Below are 16,864 nucleotides of genomic sequence, written 5' to 3' on the forward strand. Positions count from 1 at the left end.
TACCATATATACATTATTTTAATAGATGGCCGGTCAAAATGAACGTTGAAAAAACTTTTGGGCAGGGGTAAGGCATGGTCTTCATTTAATGTTTTCAAGTCCCTGTGAAAACAAGAGAACATTTTAGAAATCTCTACAATAAAGCCACACATTAATATAAACAAAAATACAAATATGTGATAATGTACAAAATGTAAAAAAAAAAAACCTAAAATAAAATAAATAAATAAAAATGAATCCATTTAATAAAGGAAATTAACCTTTGACTGGTAATACAGTCCAGTCCCTGACACCCGCTTGTCTCTCTCCATCAGGTACCACTGGTAAGGAACTCTTGCGATTCTTTTCTCCTAAATACAAAATTAGATTAAGTATCAAAAAATGTTATTTACGTTAAATCCTAATTTGTTTTATTTATTTAAAATCCTAATTAAAAAAAACTTTTTAATTTATAAGCAACTGCTTACAGTACACCGACCAGGCATAACATTATGACAACCTGCCTAATATTGTGTTGGTCACTCTTTTGCTGCCATGACAGCCCTGACCCATTAAGGCATGGACTTCACTAGATCCCTGATGTTATACTTTGGTATCTGGCACCAAGATGTGGGCAGCAGATCCTTTAAGCCCATGGAGACCCCACCTCGCAACTTACAGGACTTAAAGGATACTTTTGATAGATACCGACCACTGCAGACTGGTATCTGGCACCAAGATGTTAGCAGCAGATCCTTTAAGTTCTGTAAGTTACTTACAGGATTTAAAGTATACAGAACTTAAAGGATACTGTTGATTGATACTGACCACTGCAGAGTGGGAACACCCCACAAGAGCTGCAGTTTTGGAGATGCTCTGATCCAGTCGTCTAGCCATCACAATTTGGCCCTTGTCAAACCTCAAATCTTTATGCTTGCCCATTTTTCCTGCTTCTAACACATCAACTTTGAGGACAAAACATTCACTTGCTGCCTAATATATCCCACCCACTAACAGGTGCCATGATGAGGAGATAATCAGTGTTATTCACTTCACCTGTCACTGCTCATAATGTTATGCCTGATCGGTGTATTATGCAGTACTTCGAAACAGAACTAATTCTTGTTTTTGAGTTTTCAAAGGAATGTAGAACGTTAAACAGACCCATTACTGAGCAAATTACTAAGTTGAGCAGACTTAAATGCTGATTAATGTAAGATGATCAGTCAACTATCAATATCTCATGAGAGACATTATCTCTTCTCATTCTCTCAAATCATCACGGTTATAATTTCGGGTCAGGAGCACAACGAACTGCCATTACCATTCAGCACAGATGTTCGTTGAACATAATAATAAAATTACATATAGTATAGCACATAAAAGCTCAATTTATCATTTAAAATAATAAAAGCCAGTCATTGTTCTATGATTTCCTCCAATCAGAAGATGCAGAGACAATGTTCCTTTTTGCACCATAACATTATTATCCATGGTCTATCCAATCACAAAAAGGACATAACCAATAACTGTACTATTATATTTGAATATACTCATTAAATTTGTCATTATGAAACAAACAAATATTAAGAGCAGCCTTGGCTCAGGTCTGAACTAGATCAGAAAAATGAAGTTCAAATCCCTGGACTGTCTCTGAAATCTATAGCAAGTCCATTAACCCTTTATTCCTGCCCTGGATGTGTGGATTGTACTTTATATCAAGTTTATAGCATTAGATAAAGTGTAAACTTTAATGTAAACAAAACTCTCACTGGTCAGCTCCCAGCACTCACCTTTCCACCGTTAGTGAATTTCTGTATGTTAGTAGTGGCCACTCCAGGAATGATCAAACAAACCGTCATGATAGCAAACCCAGGCAATATTTCATACCACATGATGAAGATAAAATGTGACTTGGCAGCAGTTTAACAATGATCTTGTCTTCCTGCACTAATAAAGAGAAGAGTCCTCTGCAATTTTGACCAAAATGTCTGCTGCGTTGACGGTCACACACCAACTTCCGCTTGATAGCCTCCTACTTCCGGTTAGCAAACGGCGCCATCATTGTTCAGTTCCCTCTAGTGGTGCGTTCTGGATATACCTACATATGATATATTATACATTTCAGACACAAGAAAATGTAAGCAGCTAAATGAAACCAACGTAAATTAAAGGGGGGGGGAATTGAAAAGGAATTAATGCTTTTTTAGTCGAACAGAAGCACCACTTTCGCGTTAGCAGGCCAGAGAGCAGGCAGCCAATCAGAAGCGTCCGTCTGTGTGCCGTGAAACTGCTAGAGAAAGTTGGGCGAAGTGCGCCTTAACTCCACACAGCTGTTCTGCTTTCTTCCTACACACTCTTACTGTCTTCAGAAACATGAAAGAAGACAAAGAAAACACGCGACCTAAAGAGAAGAAAGTGGAGATCAAATGTGAAGAAAATGAAAAAACGGAGAAGCCAAATAAAGAGAAGAAGGAGGCCATGACAAAGGTAGCTAGTCTGTTTACTGCTACCCGACGAGCTGTTAGCTTCTTAGCTTCGGTTATGATAGAAATCTGTACAGCAGAGTAAACCTACACCATTCTCAGCAGCGTCGAGGTTTTGTACTTTATTAACTGTTTACACAGTTAGTGTTATGAATTTGCTGTTATTCACATTACTGAGAGCATCAGTTGAAGTGTGTTCGGCTGTAAAGCTAACCTGGTGGAACAGTTAGCAAAAACTCTTTAACGCGACACTTCTGCAACCTTGAGTGGAGATTTAGAGCTTTTCATTCCACAAGAACAGCTGTACAACACAGAAATAGTTTCAAATCTCATTGCTTTTCCACAGATTTGAAAACAGATAGTTAACTTTGTTTTGGTGGCTGCAATAAAGCGTAATTATATTGGCGAAAGTTTTGGGACAGCCCTCCAAATCATTGACTTCAGGTGTTGTTTTTCAGCGGTTGGGCTTGACCCCTTAGTTCCAGTGAAAGAAACTCTTAATGCTTCATCATATCAAGACATTTTAGACAATTTCATGCTCTCAACTTTGGGGGAACAGTTTAAGGATGACCTCTTCCTGTTCCAACATGACTGCACACCAGTGCACAAAGCAAGGTCCATAAAGACATGGATGAGTGAGTTTGGTGTGGAGGAACTTCACTGAGTCCTGACCTCAACCTGATAGAACACCTTTGGGATGAATTAGAGCGGAGACTCTGAGCCAGACCAAAACTGGGACATCTGTCTTTACATGCACATGAATGTAATATGGAGTTGGCCCGCACTTTGCAGCTATAACAGCTTCAAATCTTCTGTGAAGGCTTTCCACAAGGTTTAGGAGTGTGTTTATGGGAATTTTTGACCATTCCTCTAGAAGCTCATTTGTGAGGTCAGGCACTGATGTTGGACGAGAAGGTCTGGCTCGCAGTCTCCGCTCTAATTCATCCCAAAGGTGTTCTATCAGGTTGAGGTCAGGACTCCATCCATGTCTTTATGGACCTTGCGTTGTACACTGGTGTGCAGTCATGTTGGAACAGGAAGGGGTCATCCCCAAACTGTTCCCAGAAAGTTGAGAGCATGAAATTGTCTAAAATGTCTTGGTATGCTGAAGCATTAAGAGTTCCTTTCACTGGAACTAAGGGGTCAAGCCCAACCGCTGAAAAACAACACCTGAATTCAGTGATTTGGAGGGATGTCCCAAAACTTTTGACAATATAAGTGTAGGTGGACTTTTCATGGTGGCGATGTTGGATAATGATTTGATTTGTTTTTGGATCAGATTGTGATCCGTCGCCTGCCTCCAAGTCTGACTAAAGAAGAGCTGGAGGAGCAGTTACAGCCTCTGCCTGAGGTGGATTATCTCGAGTTTTTCTCCAGTGACACCAGGTCTGTGGCTAAAAGAAATGACATCTCTCTTAGCTAAAACATTACTAAAGTGGAAGTTAATCAAATGCTTTGTTTCTTCAGTCTCTACCCTCATCTCTTTGCAAGAGCATATCTAAATTTCAAGAACCAGGAGGACATTGTACTTTTCAGAGACCGTTTTGATGGTTATGTGTTCATTGATAATCGAGGTTTGTAAATAAATTTCTCACTGTTAGGTATTATACTCTCCATTTTTTAATCCTGTTATGTTTTATGTGCCTTTGGGATTTGTTATGCCAAATTAATTTTTGCCCTACATAATATTATGTCTAATTATTATAATGTGACTTTGATATTAAGGACAAGAATATCCTGCAATTGTTGAGTTTGCCCCATTCCAGAAGGTCGCTAAAAAGAGGAGTAAGAAAAAGGATTCCAAAAGTGGAACAATTGAAGAAGGTAAGAAATCAGACCACAGAAACAAAACTCACAGACACTGTTACAGTTTTGCTTACATGACTGTGCTTTTTATAGATACTGATTATAAGAAGTTTTTGGAGCTCTACAATGGTGATGAGGAGAAGTTTACTTCAACAACTGAGACATTATTAGAAGAAATAGAGGCGAAGACAAAGGAGCTAGTTGGTAAGCTTATCAATTATTGACCTCTACAGCAAAATCTACCTGAATGTATATATTTCCCATAAATGATTTTCAGGATGAAGTTTGTTTTAAAAAATTTTTTCTTTTACTCAGCCAAGAAAACAACTCCCCTCTTGGACTTCCTTAAGAATAAGCAGGTAATGTCTACATTTTTTAAATTTGACTAGATAGATAGATAGATAGATAGATAGATGACACAACAAACACAAAAATATAAAATGTTATATAATAAAATTATATATATTATTAGACTTTTTAACTTGTATCTTTAAATTTTTGAGTGTAAAAGGACAAAAACTCTTTGACCACTCAAAATCTGTTGAGCATATACTGATGATCAGTGTTGTAAACACTTCAACCTGCATGCTGAATAGAAACCAGTTAATATCTTCACAGCGAATCACAACATATCTAATCCAGATAGGATAATGTCTTTGTTGACTCATCTGCTTGCATGTGATTGGGCAGTATTTTATTGTGCATGATTAGAAATGTTAATTCACACTCACTCTTCAGAGGTTAAGAGAGGAAAAGAAAGAGGAGAGAAGGAGGAGAGAGCTGGAGCGCAAACGCCTGCGGGATGAAGAGCGGCGGAAGTGGAGAGAAGAGGACCGGAGGAAGCGCAAAGAAGCCGAGAAATTAAAGAAAGCAGAAAAGGCACCTGAAAAGGACAAGGACCAACATAAAGAGGAGCAGCCAAAAATCAAGGTACAATTACTAATAGAGAAAAATATTCTATGCTTTGAAGCACACTGTGCACACCAATTCGCTTCATTTAGACAAAACACATTTGATGGGAATGTTACAGCAGGTGAAGCAATAACCAAAGGGTAGGGATGAGATGAGCTGACAGATGAGATTATTAATCCGCTTTAGTAAAAATTCAAGGTGACACAGCATTACCATAGGAGTAACATTAATTAAAATCTAGATTTAGAAAATAGAACTATCAAGAAAATGGTTTAAAAACAGTACAAGGTAAATAGGATAGAGGATCAGAATGTGCATATGCAGTACCGTAACCACATGTAGAAAAGCAGTTTGAACCAAATTAACCTATAAGTAATTATACATTTTTTTACTCTGTAAGATTAATAAAATGTGGAGAAAAATTAATTTGGTTTCTGAGAGTTTCAGTTACCAAGACAGCCAGTTAGATATTGGTCAAATCAGAGCTTGGACACCAGCCAGTTGTAGGGATCTGAGTTCCTGTGTGCAGACAGAGATTTTAGATGTGACTTCTTGTGTGTTACATGTAGAGATGTTGGTCATGCTGTAATGTTTGAATAGCTGTCAGTGCTCAGTATTCAACTCTTGTGAAATACCTAAATTGCTGATTCCTTGATAAGCAAATATTCAGAAATATTGTCTTGTTCTGTTTGCAAACTGGAACTGAGAAAGTTTTTAACATTTTTTTCTGCTTCAGCTCCTGAAGAAACTTGAGAAGCATGAGAATATTGACAATGAAAAGCCAAAAGAGAAACCCAAGAAGCCAGACCGAGAGAAGCTGAAAGATGACCGAGGTCCAGGGGGAGCAAATGAAAAAAAACGTCAAAATGGCGAACACCGAGAGGACAAGCCAAGAAAGTTAGTATTCAGAGCATGTTTGACTTTATTTGCTGAGTGAAGGGAAAAAAAAGCCAACTGTGGTCAGCCAAACATTCCAGTGTGTGCTATTTTGTTATGGTTTAAACTTTTTTTTTTCTTACATCCATATCATCCAAAATAGTAACTGGATTAGCGCTTTTTCTCAACTCACTGCAGATATGAGGAAGATGGACGCAGGGAGCATCGGGATCGTGAAGTGGACAGAGAGAGAGACCGTGAACGGGATCGGGAACGACGGCAGAAAGAGAAAGAGCGGATCAAGAGGCAGGACGAGGAGCGGCGGAAGAGGAGGGAGCATCACGATGGAGAAAACACCTACAGAAAGAGAGAGAGAGAGGAGGAGAACAAAAAGGAAAAGGAGTATGTATGGGAAAAGAGAAAGAACGAGCATACTGGAGAATCCACAGGTCACATTCATTCTGAGAAATCTGTCAAGTCTTCTAAGGATTCTAAAAAGGAAGAAAATGTGAAAAAGGATCGTTTAAGGAACAAGGTACATTGTCTTTCTCAGTATATGGCACGTATGTCTACAGATAAAAGAAATAGGATGTATGGAGATTTAAAAATGAATGTCATTCTGTTTAAATAAATCTTTATTTATAGTAAACTACTCAAATAAAAGCACTTTATTACAGCTCCCCTGTCTCTTGTTAGTTTCAAGAACATGTAAAATATATAAATATCTTACTACAATGATCTTGCATGTTTCATGCTTAAATATTACAGCATTTTGTGAAGATGTTTTTCTTCTGATTCAACGTCACAGGAATTAAAACTTTCAGAGAAAAAACATGCCTGATCTATAAAAGTTGCAGCGTTCAATACGCTTGTGAGAGGATGTTTATTAAAGTACAGATTAAACCCATCTCTCGCAGACATTGTAGATACAGTGCAGTAAGTGAGCTTGCTTCGTTTTTGTGCATGCCTTCTTTATAACGAGTCCTTTTTCACTTTGTCTCAGGATCGTCCTGCCATTCAGCTGTACCAGCCAGGAGCGAGGAGCCGCAATAGAGGAACAGAGGCCGGGGAGAAGGCGGCTGAAAGGGATGCCAAAAATACACATGAGAAAGGGGAAGAGTGAAGGAAGACCACCGCATGGTGATGAGAGAGAGAATTCTGGCCAAATCAAGGCAATTTAGCAGTGCTGCTAAAGCAAGAGGTTCCTGTCCCTCACAAGCTCTCTGTCAGAGGCGCAGAAGTAGATGTTGCCACCTTACAGTGCCTGAACAAGCCCCCTTCACTTTCTGTTTGTTAGAGCTGAGTGGGGCAGAGTGAAAGAAGCCAAAGTTTTAGGGCCATGAGAACTCCAAGTGACCTTACTCTTGGTACACAATCAAACATATTGTACTTCACATACTCTGCTTTTCTGGTATTAAAGTTTACCAATTCAATCTGTTTCCTGTTCCAACTTTCACAATCATTTGTTCTATTTCATTGAATTTGTTTTCATTTTACAGCAGCTAGTTCTCGGCATCACCAGACACTCTGCATGGTATAGCACATTTGCAGACTTTTGATTTGAAGAGAATATTTTTGGTAATATGTGATGCACCGAGGGTGGGGTTTTGTTATAACAGGCTTTTGCCACTGTCAGTGTTTTTATTTAGGAAACTTTTGACTACATGTCTTGTTGAATTCGCTGAGTGGCCTTCCTTTATTTTTGAAATAAATCTTTACCTTATGAAGTATCCAAAAATGCATCACATTTTATTCCACATCTTGTTGCAGATATTTTAATCTGAGCAGTAACAACATTTCACTAGATAAATGCTAAATAAACATCTTAAGATTATAAGTAATTTGATTGCTGGAGGTTGGGGGTGTATTAAGCGAATGAGAACAAATATTTTTTATTTACTTTTGAGTGAGCAGCTGATGGAAAATGGAAATTGCTCTTGAATATTAAACTCAAAATGTTTTAGATATTTACAGACATTAAATGCTATGATGGCTAAGAGGCCCAATGCCTTGCAAATACAGAAAACATACAAATGCATTAAACTTGCAACACAGACATGGTATGGACACGGGGCCAACATGCTGCTAATATAAAAACACTGAAATAAGTTGAATGTTTCTGAGGGAAGTGTGATTGGATCTCTGCAAAAGGAAGCATGTCTGATTGACATGATACTCACTCACTTGATAATCCCCAAACTACAGTTATTCTATTCATGTAAAATTTTTAGATTTTGCTCTGGGGTAATAATACCAAAAGCAGAAAGCGATTCTCCAGCTGCAACACAAAAAGGAATTTAAGACACAAAACATACAATTCGCATTATTTATTTATACACAGGCTAAAAAAAGTTAATGCTTTAATAATCTTTTCTTTAAAAGACCTTAAAAGATTTTATGGTTAAAAAAAAGTTTTAGTGCTGTGAGTGTGCAGCAAATAAATAATGTACACAGGACACAGCAACATACCATGTAACAGAAGGTAAGATTTTGCCTAGTTCTTTGTTCATTATTCCTGATGTAATTTCCACTATAAAATTTATTTTACCATTCGCTTGATTTCTTCTTTTCAATCAACACATTTCATTTACACCTCTCAAAAATGTTGCTAACAACATGCTCACAATGTATATAGAATTTACACAAGAACAAGACGAAAAGCAAAGTAGAAAAGCTTCCCAGCATGCACATAAGATCAAACCTTAAACACTCCCTAACACACTCCCTCTGATCTACTAGCATTGCTCAACTGGTCCCACCGTCTCTCAGGGTAAGAGGTAGGTATACATCAAGACTATTGTTCTGGCAACGAGGTGGTGAAATGAACTTCCCCCGGATGTCTGAATAGCTGAGTTACTGACTGTCTTCAAATGACAGATGAAGTCCTTTTCCTGAAACACTTAAACTAGCTCTTATTTTCCTGGTTTGTTTTATATATTGAATGTATAAAAAAAAATCATCCCAATACATTTTTTAGGCTGATGGTATCCTGAGTCTGTGACCTACTGAACTAGTGTTAATGTATTCATTGATAGAGACTCTGTATAAGGGAGTCTGCTAAATGCCCAAAATTGGGTTCCACTTCTGTTAACCAAAAACAAGGAAATTAGGCTCTTATGGCCACAGACTCTTGGACTGGACTTTTTCCAGTCTTCAGCTATACAGTAAGTCTGTGCCCAGTTTTCCAGTCTTGGTTGATGGGAATGGAACCTGATGTGGTCTTGTGCTGTTGTAGCTCATCCACCTTTAGGTTTAATGTGTTATCTATTCTGAGATGCTTTTCTGCTCACCACGATTGTAAAGAGTGGTTATTTAAGTTATTATAGACTTCCTGTCAGCTCAAATCAGGCTGGTCATTCTCCTCTGATTTCTCTCATCAGCAAGGTGTTTCAGCCTGCAGGCTCTCTGTACTCTGAGACTGTTGTGTATGAAAATCCCAGGAGATCAGCAGTTTCTTCAATTCTGAAATCAGCCCATCTGGAACCATAGCACAGATCTTTTTTTTCCCATTCTGATGTTTGATGTGAACATTAACTGAAGCTCTTGGGCTATATCTGCATGATTTTATGCGTTGTGCTGTTGCCACATGATTGGCTGATTAGATAACTGCATGAGCAAATGTACAGGTGTTCCTAATAAAGTGCTGCATTTGAATGTGTTTTCTGACTCTGTATGTGTTTGCTGCATTTGTCTGTATTTTCTTTATTTGCAGTAATGGTGATACATTATAAAGCCAAAAGTTTTGGGACAGCCCTCTAAATCATTGAATTCAGGTGTTGTTTTTCAGGGGTTGGGCTTGACCAGTAAAAAGAACTCTTAATGCTTCAGCATACCAAGACATTTTAGACAATTTCATGCTCTCAACTTTGTGGGAACAGTTTGGGGATGACCCCTTCCTGTTCCAACATGACTGCACACCAGTGCACAAAGCAAGGTCCATAAAGACAGGGATGAGTGAGTTTGGTGTGGAGGAAGTGACCTGACCTCAACCTGATAGAACACCTTTGGGATGAATTAAAGCAGAGACTGCAAACCATTTCAAAACTGGGACATCTGCCTTTACATGCACATGAATGTAATATGGAGTTGGCCCGCCCTTTGCAGCTATAACAGCTTCAGATCTTTTGGGAAGGCTTTCCACAAGGTTTAGGAGTGTGTTTATGGGAATTTTTGACCATTCCTCTAGAAGCTCATTTGTGAGGTCAGGCACTGATGTTGGACGAGAAGGGCTGGATCGCACTCTGCTCTAATTCAACCCAAAGGTGTTCTATCAGGTTGAGGTCAGGACTCTGTGTAGGCCAGTCAGATTCCTCCACACCAACTCGCTCATCCATGTCTTTATGGAACTTGCTTTGTGCCCTGGTGTGCAGTCATGTTGGAAGAGGAAGGGGTCATCCCCAAACTGTTCCCACAAAGTTGGGAGCAGGAAATTGTCTAAAATGTCTTGGTATGCTGAAGCATTAAGAGTTCCTTTCACTGGAGCTAAGGGGCCAAGCCCAACCCCTGAATTCAATGATTTGGAGGGGTGTTCCAAAACTTTTGGTAATATAGTGTATTACAGTGACGGGGTGTCTGAGGGCGTTGCAGTGACTCTCCGCTTGGGGTCGCTGTGTCTCTAGGAGGTCGTGTAGCTCCGCCCCTTAAACTCGGAAATACAACACGGCCGTTTCCCGGAGTTCCTCCTCTTCAGCCACCGCCATTGTGGTGCAAGGATTGTGTGTCTAGAATGGTGAGCGATAATCAGTAAACATCCTAAAGAGTTAAAGTATTTTGGTTACAACTTTCATTACCAATGTGTGCTAATGCTTGTTCCGTGTCACTGTGTTTAAATATTTCGGGGTGAATCTCTTCTAAAGAGTTTAAGTAGATTAAATAAGGCTCGGTGTTGATCTCACAGGGATCACGTCCTCGAGGCCCAAAAATGTGAAAGTAAAGGTCTCTGTTTAACCAAACTCGTTCAATTAAAGTTACCCAGTCTATGTTTTTCCATTATAAACATTAAATGTGTAGTTTATATGGGGTAAAATTTAAACTCGTACTTGTAGCCCGCATGCTAACAGCTAACAATGCTCGTCTCCTCCCGGTTTCAGGCGTCACACAAGACTTTCAGGATTAAACGCTTCCTGGCTAAGAAGCAGAAGCAGAACAGACCGATCCCGCAGTGGATCCGCATGAAAACCGGCAACAAGATCAGGTGAGAGAGAGTCCTGCGGTTACACACTTCTCTCTGTGTGCGCTAAGGCAACAGGAAAGTTAGCTCGAGTGCTAACGGCTAAGGTTCTCACACTTTAAGGCTAACTTCTTGTGGTAGTGGAGGACATCAGTCATAATCTGTACTCTTTCAAATGAATGAAAAGCAGGCCGCAATTACAGTGCTTCATTTGGTGGAAGGACTGCCATTACCCTGCTGAGAGCAACATCCTGCCGCAGAGTTACAGCTTCTCTCCTCTGTGGGATGTGGACACTCTGTAACAGGCACAGCTTTGTTGTATTTCAGATTCACATTACGTGATTAGAGGTTTTGTTCCACTCCTCACATGCCCCATTATCTATCTATCTATCTATCTATCTATCTATCTATCTATCTATCTATCTATCTATCTATCTATCTATCTATCTATCTATCTATCTTTATGATAATACATTAGAGCCTCATACATCTCCCTAGACATTTACTATAACCTCCATCATCAACTTGCAAGTGTCCTCTGTTTTAGCAAGGCTTTAGTGTGTGTTGTAGTAAACCTGCATGTTTCTGTTCCATTTTATTTCACTTTATTGACCCAGATGTACACTAATTTTCTATGGTACATGAAATCTCCACAAGTGAAAGATAGAAAGGATGTAAGAAGAGATCTGCCTTGCATATTCCATGTGTGTCCAATAAGTTTTTAACCTGTGATTTTTTTTTAAGTCATGAAGCGGTTATGAACATCCAATCTGTAAATTGTTGCATCTTGGGTTTTGTTGGATATACACCAACTACGCATAACATTATGACCACCTGTCTTGCTCCTCCTTTTGCTGCCAAAACAGCCCTGGCCCGTCATACACTGTGTATTCTGACACCTGTCTATCAGAACCAGCATTAACTTGAGCAGTTTCAGCAACAGTAGCTTGTCTGTTGCATCGGATCACAGGCCAGCCTTCGCTCCCCACGTCCATCAGTGAGCCTTGGTCGTCCATGACCCTGTCGCCGGTTCACCATTATTCCATCTTTGGACCACTTTGATAGATACTGACCACTGCAGACCAGGAACACCCCACAAGAGCTGCAGTTTTGGCGATGCTCTGATCCAGTCGTCTAGCCATCACAATTTGGCCCTTTGTCAAACTCACTGAAGGTTGGCCAAGGTGCCAACAGGTGCAGTGATGAGAATGACATCTCCTCACCTGTCAGTGGTTATAATGTTATGCCTGATCTTTGTATAGAGTCCTGACATGTAATCCTCTTGTTTGGGGCCCTAGCACAGTAATTTTAAAAAGTACAATTAATACTAATATTTTGATCTTTGCTTGTAATTTGCATCAAAACTTAACTATCCTTATGTAGTTTTGGTTCATATTTCTTCCCTTAGTGCTTGATTCAATGCTGTCAGTGATGAGTGCAGTTCAAGTTAATAAAATAGGCTCTGAAGCTTTGACTTTAACATGTGACAAGTGGATATAATGGTGTATGTTTTAATCAGAATTTAAGGCAAACTGAGGCTTGACTACTGAAATACTAACAGTCTATATCTGTATTAAACCCTAGGCTAGCTGATGAGACATAAATTAGCTGCCCTGTGCTGTTGGTTTGTCTAAAATCATTATCAGTTGACTTAGGATTTCAGTTGCCGATCTAACTATTCATGTGTTCATTCCTGGAGTGTCTGTAGATGTCTGAGGCTCTCACATGTAGGGTTGTTTCCCTTTTTCATTCGTGTAGGTGTAGAGATGTTCCCATGTGCCTTTTTTTCCCCCCATTAATTTCTTTGGTTATATCATCAATGCATTAAACATGTATATTAACTTAAAGATGTTCATGGTTTCTTTAATCTGACATGGTTTTTGCCTGCAGGTACAACTCCAAGCGCAGACACTGGAGGAGGACAAAGCTTGGCTTGTAAGCTCAGTACTCGCCTCTTCAGTTTTGGCAACTGCATCACCACCTCTGCCCAGATGTTTGGAGTTGATCATCTGTTGTTAGGATCAGAATTCTCTTTTATACAGATACTCTGAGAATGCTGTTGGTAAACAATAAATGATCAGACTATGAATGAATGCCTCTTGCCCTTTTTTCTGAATGTTATTTATTTGAGGGGAAACACTGAGATTGAAGGGGCTTGGGTCTGTGGTATTGACCTGTGTTCCAAGTGCTGCAATGTAGGTAGCAAATTACAACTGATGAGTCAGATTGATAACTAGAATCCAGTTTTAAACCCATCATGTCATTACTGGTACTTTAATTTACATAAACATGCTTGCAGGGAATGCTGACTCAATGTAATATTTGGCACAGTTTCATTGATTTGTAAATATAAAAGCATAAAATTACAAAATGTTGCAGTGTTGAACTTCTATTTGTAGGTCTTTTATACTATTTCCAGTGATATCAGGTACATAATGTCTTTTAGTCCTTACCTCCAGAGAAAAATGGGGAGAGTAATTTTCTAAATGAACCAAAGCGCCACAGCCCATTTCTAGCGACAGTGTCTACAACGTTTGTCTCTTTTTGGCAGTCTTCTGTCGAAGCTCCTTCAGTGCAACTTGCATTATTGTTGTTGGCGTTTAGTTGCCAGATAGTGTGTTCTTCATCCCATGCACCAAGGAGCTCCTTCATCTCTGCTGGTGCATCATCTTTGAGATATTGCCATGCCCTTTTTCCATTGTAGTCCATGGCATCTACGCTGGCACCAAATGCACCCACTAAGATCTTTATGACCATGTACTGTCTGTGTATAACAGCAACATGAAGAGGTGTAAGACCACCACTGCCCTTTAAGTTCACGTCCACTGGGTACCCTTTCTTTTCAGCGTCTTTTAGAAGCTTTAATAACGTCTCGTGTTTCCCCTGCTTTGCTAACCAGTGGAGAGCTGAATAGCCACTCACAAAATCCTTCCTGGTCAGTAAACTGGGGTCCTCCATAAGAAACTCTGATATAGTGCCATAATTTCCATCCACAACCGATAGCATCCATGCGTGCTCAGTGGGATCCAGTACCCAGGATGCATTGCTCTCGTCCGCACCCTGAAAGGACGCATCCACACTGTCCTTCGAAGACCCGCTCGCGCTTTTGAGCGATAAGATTGTTGACAGGCCACTATGCGAATTATAGTTCAAGAACAGGTCCTTCAGGTATTTTTTGCGCATAGCCGGCGTGATGGAGCCTTTCTCCTGGACCTCGGACGATGATTCAGAAGCTTCCAGCTGTCTCTGAAATCTGGACCTGCGCACAGCAGCGCTGAGATTCAGCGACACCGCGCGCGCTCCAACTTTAGCCGCTCGCTCCTCAGGGTTCGGTTCCGCTGTAAAGCCAGAATCGGGTTCATTCGAGTTGTTCGTTTGGGTTTTCGCCTCGTGTTCTTGTCCGCGAAATAGCGCTTCGGATTCAGCCATCGGAGAATCCGAGTGAGTTTCAGATTTGATGGCGTCCCTTTCTGACAGCTCGCAGCTGCCCTCACTGTCACCCATGTTTATATCAACGACCTCGTCTTCCTTTGTTTACATATGCACTGAAGAAGTTTACAAATCCACAACTGTCCTCTTCAAGATCCCTCATTCTGTGCCTTTTCACTTCCAGAAAAAAAAAACAGTTAGATATAGGAAGTTCCGCTCTTTAATGTTCCTCTTTTTTCAAGTCCTATTTGAAACTTTTAGTATGTCAGAATTATATTTCCCAACTGTTATAAGCTCGTGCCCAGTTTCACTTTTACTCATCTACGCCATGATAATGACTCTCACGTCTCTCACCTGTTAGAAGATTTCACCCGTGCTCAGGTGCTCGAGCGCGTGGAACAGGTCACGTGAGCACTCCGTCGGCGGCTTCCTTACACAGCTTCGTGTGAATATAAATCTGGAAGACATATGACTATATGCTGTATCTCTAAACCAACTGTTAGTTTCCAAAGGAAGCACCAATTTCACTACAACCGGCTCTGCTAATATGCCACACCCCTTGAAAGGTTCCTTGACTCAAAGGTCAGCTGTAATACCTCTGACAACTCAACGGTCAGACACTCAGGTCACGTGATCATTAAAGTTGAATAAGAATACAAGAATACCTCACTATAATCAGTGACTTATTACAATTACAGTGGTGTACTGTGTGTCACATTCAGAAGACAGCCTGGGACATGTTCTAGTTTGTTTTGCAGTGAAGGGAGCTGTGCAACAAGCACACTATTGTTGACCTGTTAAAATCGCAGAAGAACAGATTTATTATTCAGCATCGTTAATAGTAATCGGCTCTCCTGTATGTCAGTTAGCTGTCAAGGACATAGATAAATAAGAGATTTAATATTGGCATATAGTTTGAAAATTCACATTACTCAGTGTTTCGCTTCTTAATGATAATTGCTAGTTTGAAATTTTGATGTTTATGCAATCATAAAGGAGATGCTTACACATGCATACATAATGTAATGTATGTACACTATATTGCCAAAAGTTTTGGGACACCCCTCTAAATCTTTGAATTCAGGGGTTGGGCTTGCCCTCTTAGTTCCAGTGAAACTCTTAATGCTTCAGCATACCAAGACAATTTCATGCTCCCAACTTTGTGGGAACGGTTTGGGGATGACCCCTTCCTGTTCCAACATGACTGCACACCAGTGTACAAAGCAAGGTCCATAAAGACACAGAGGAGTCCTGACCTCAACCCGATAGAATCTTTGGGATGAATTAGAGACGTGTGCCTTTACATGCACATGAATTTAATAGGAGTTGTCACGCCCTTTGGAGCTATAACAGCTTCAACTCTTCTGGGAAGGCTTTTCTCAAGGTCTAGGAGTGTGTTTATGGGAATTTTTGACCATTCCTCTAGAAGTGCATTTATGAGGTCAGGCACTGATGCTGGACGTGAAGGCCTGGCTCACAGTCTCCGTTCTAATTCATCCTAAAGGTGTTCTATCAGGTTTGTGCACTAGTCTTGTTGGAACAGGAAGGGGCCATCCTCAAAGTTGGGAGCATGAAATTGTCTAAAATGTCTTGGTATGCTGAAGCATTAAGAGTTCCTTTCACTGGAACTAAGAGGCCAAGCTCAACCCCTGAAAAACAACACCTGAATTCAATGATTTGGAGGGGTGTCCCAAAACATTTGGCAATATAGTGTATGTATGTAAGTATACCTGAGTATTGAATATTCTATTCCATAACCTTATGAGAAGGCTTCCTATTACATGTTGGAATGTATGCGTGTGGGATTCTGCTCAGTAGCCATCAGAACTAAAGGAGTCGGGCGCTGATGGCAGGTGAAAATGCCTGGGGTGTACCATGCTTGGGGTATTCAGTGGGTTTGAGGTCAGGGCTCTGCACAGGCTGCTTGACTTCTTCCAGACCAACCTTCTCAAACCATGTCTTTATGGATTTTAATTTGTGCACATGAGCATTGTCATGCTGGAATAGGTTTAACTCTGAGGTTTTTTTCTCTGTCTCTGTGAGTGCGGCCAGCACTTTTGTGCAGCATGTTCCAGTATGCCCACAATTGAGCTGCAGCAGCTGCTATGTGCTTGTGGGATTCCAGATAGCCATAAGTCTGCAAGCTGAGGGCAAGTGGAGGGCAAGTGGTTTCTGAAATTGTGAACCATGCGAACCATGAGATAAG

General features: G+C 40.2%; 4 protein-coding genes and 1 non-coding gene across 5 annotated transcripts; 3 read left to right on the forward strand and 2 right to left on the reverse strand.

The window, feature by feature from the left end:
- ndufa1 (NADH:ubiquinone oxidoreductase subunit A1) lies at positions 1–1,999 on the reverse strand. Its single transcript, XM_058397738.1, has 3 exons — positions 1,773–1,999; positions 261–350; positions 1–102 (listed from the first exon to the last, which is right to left on the reverse strand). The coding sequence occupies exons 1-3, from the start codon at positions 1,872–1,874 to the stop codon at positions 82–84; spliced, it is 213 nt and encodes a 70-aa protein (XP_058253721.1). The 5' UTR covers positions 1,875–1,999; the 3' UTR covers positions 1–81.
- Positions 2,000–2,062: 63 nt separating this feature from the next.
- Positions 2,063–7,496, forward strand: upf3b (UPF3B regulator of nonsense mediated mRNA decay). Its single transcript, XM_058397737.1, has 10 exons — positions 2,063–2,469; positions 3,745–3,851; positions 3,933–4,039; positions 4,191–4,289; positions 4,365–4,475; positions 4,587–4,630; positions 5,010–5,201; positions 5,920–6,080; positions 6,258–6,594; positions 7,063–7,496. The coding sequence occupies exons 1-10, from the start codon at positions 2,356–2,358 to the stop codon at positions 7,180–7,182; spliced, it is 1,392 nt and encodes a 463-aa protein (XP_058253720.1). The 5' UTR covers positions 2,063–2,355; the 3' UTR covers positions 7,183–7,496.
- Positions 7,497–10,667: 3,171 nt separating this feature from the next.
- On the forward strand, positions 10,668–13,318 carry rpl39 (ribosomal protein L39). The gene is made up of 3 exons (XM_058397865.1): positions 10,668–10,788; positions 11,150–11,253; positions 13,120–13,318. Exons 1-3 carry the CDS (start codon positions 10,786–10,788, stop codon positions 13,166–13,168), a joined length of 156 nt encoding a protein of 51 aa, XP_058253848.1. The 5' UTR covers positions 10,668–10,785; the 3' UTR covers positions 13,169–13,318.
- Positions 11,413–11,542, forward strand: LOC131358763 (small nucleolar RNA SNORA69). Its single transcript, XR_009205683.1, has one exon. It is a non-coding gene; the product is annotated as a small nucleolar RNA SNORA69 (small nucleolar RNA).
- Positions 13,319–13,457: 139 nt separating the features above from the next.
- On the reverse strand, positions 13,458–15,209 carry sowahd (sosondowah ankyrin repeat domain family d). Its single transcript, XM_058397864.1, has 2 exons — positions 15,013–15,209; positions 13,458–14,835 (listed from the first exon to the last, which is right to left on the reverse strand). The coding sequence occupies exon 2, from the start codon at positions 14,731–14,733 to the stop codon at positions 13,672–13,674; it is 1,062 nt and encodes a 353-aa protein (XP_058253847.1). The 5' UTR covers positions 14,734–14,835; positions 15,013–15,209; the 3' UTR covers positions 13,458–13,671.
- Between the last annotated feature and the right edge of the window lie 1,655 nt (positions 15,210–16,864).

This window comes from Hemibagrus wyckioides, linkage group LG08, assembly GCF_019097595.1.
Source record: "Hemibagrus wyckioides isolate EC202008001 linkage group LG08, SWU_Hwy_1.0, whole genome shotgun sequence".
Classification (NCBI taxonomy): domain Eukaryota; kingdom Metazoa; phylum Chordata; class Actinopteri; order Siluriformes; family Bagridae; genus Hemibagrus; species Hemibagrus wyckioides.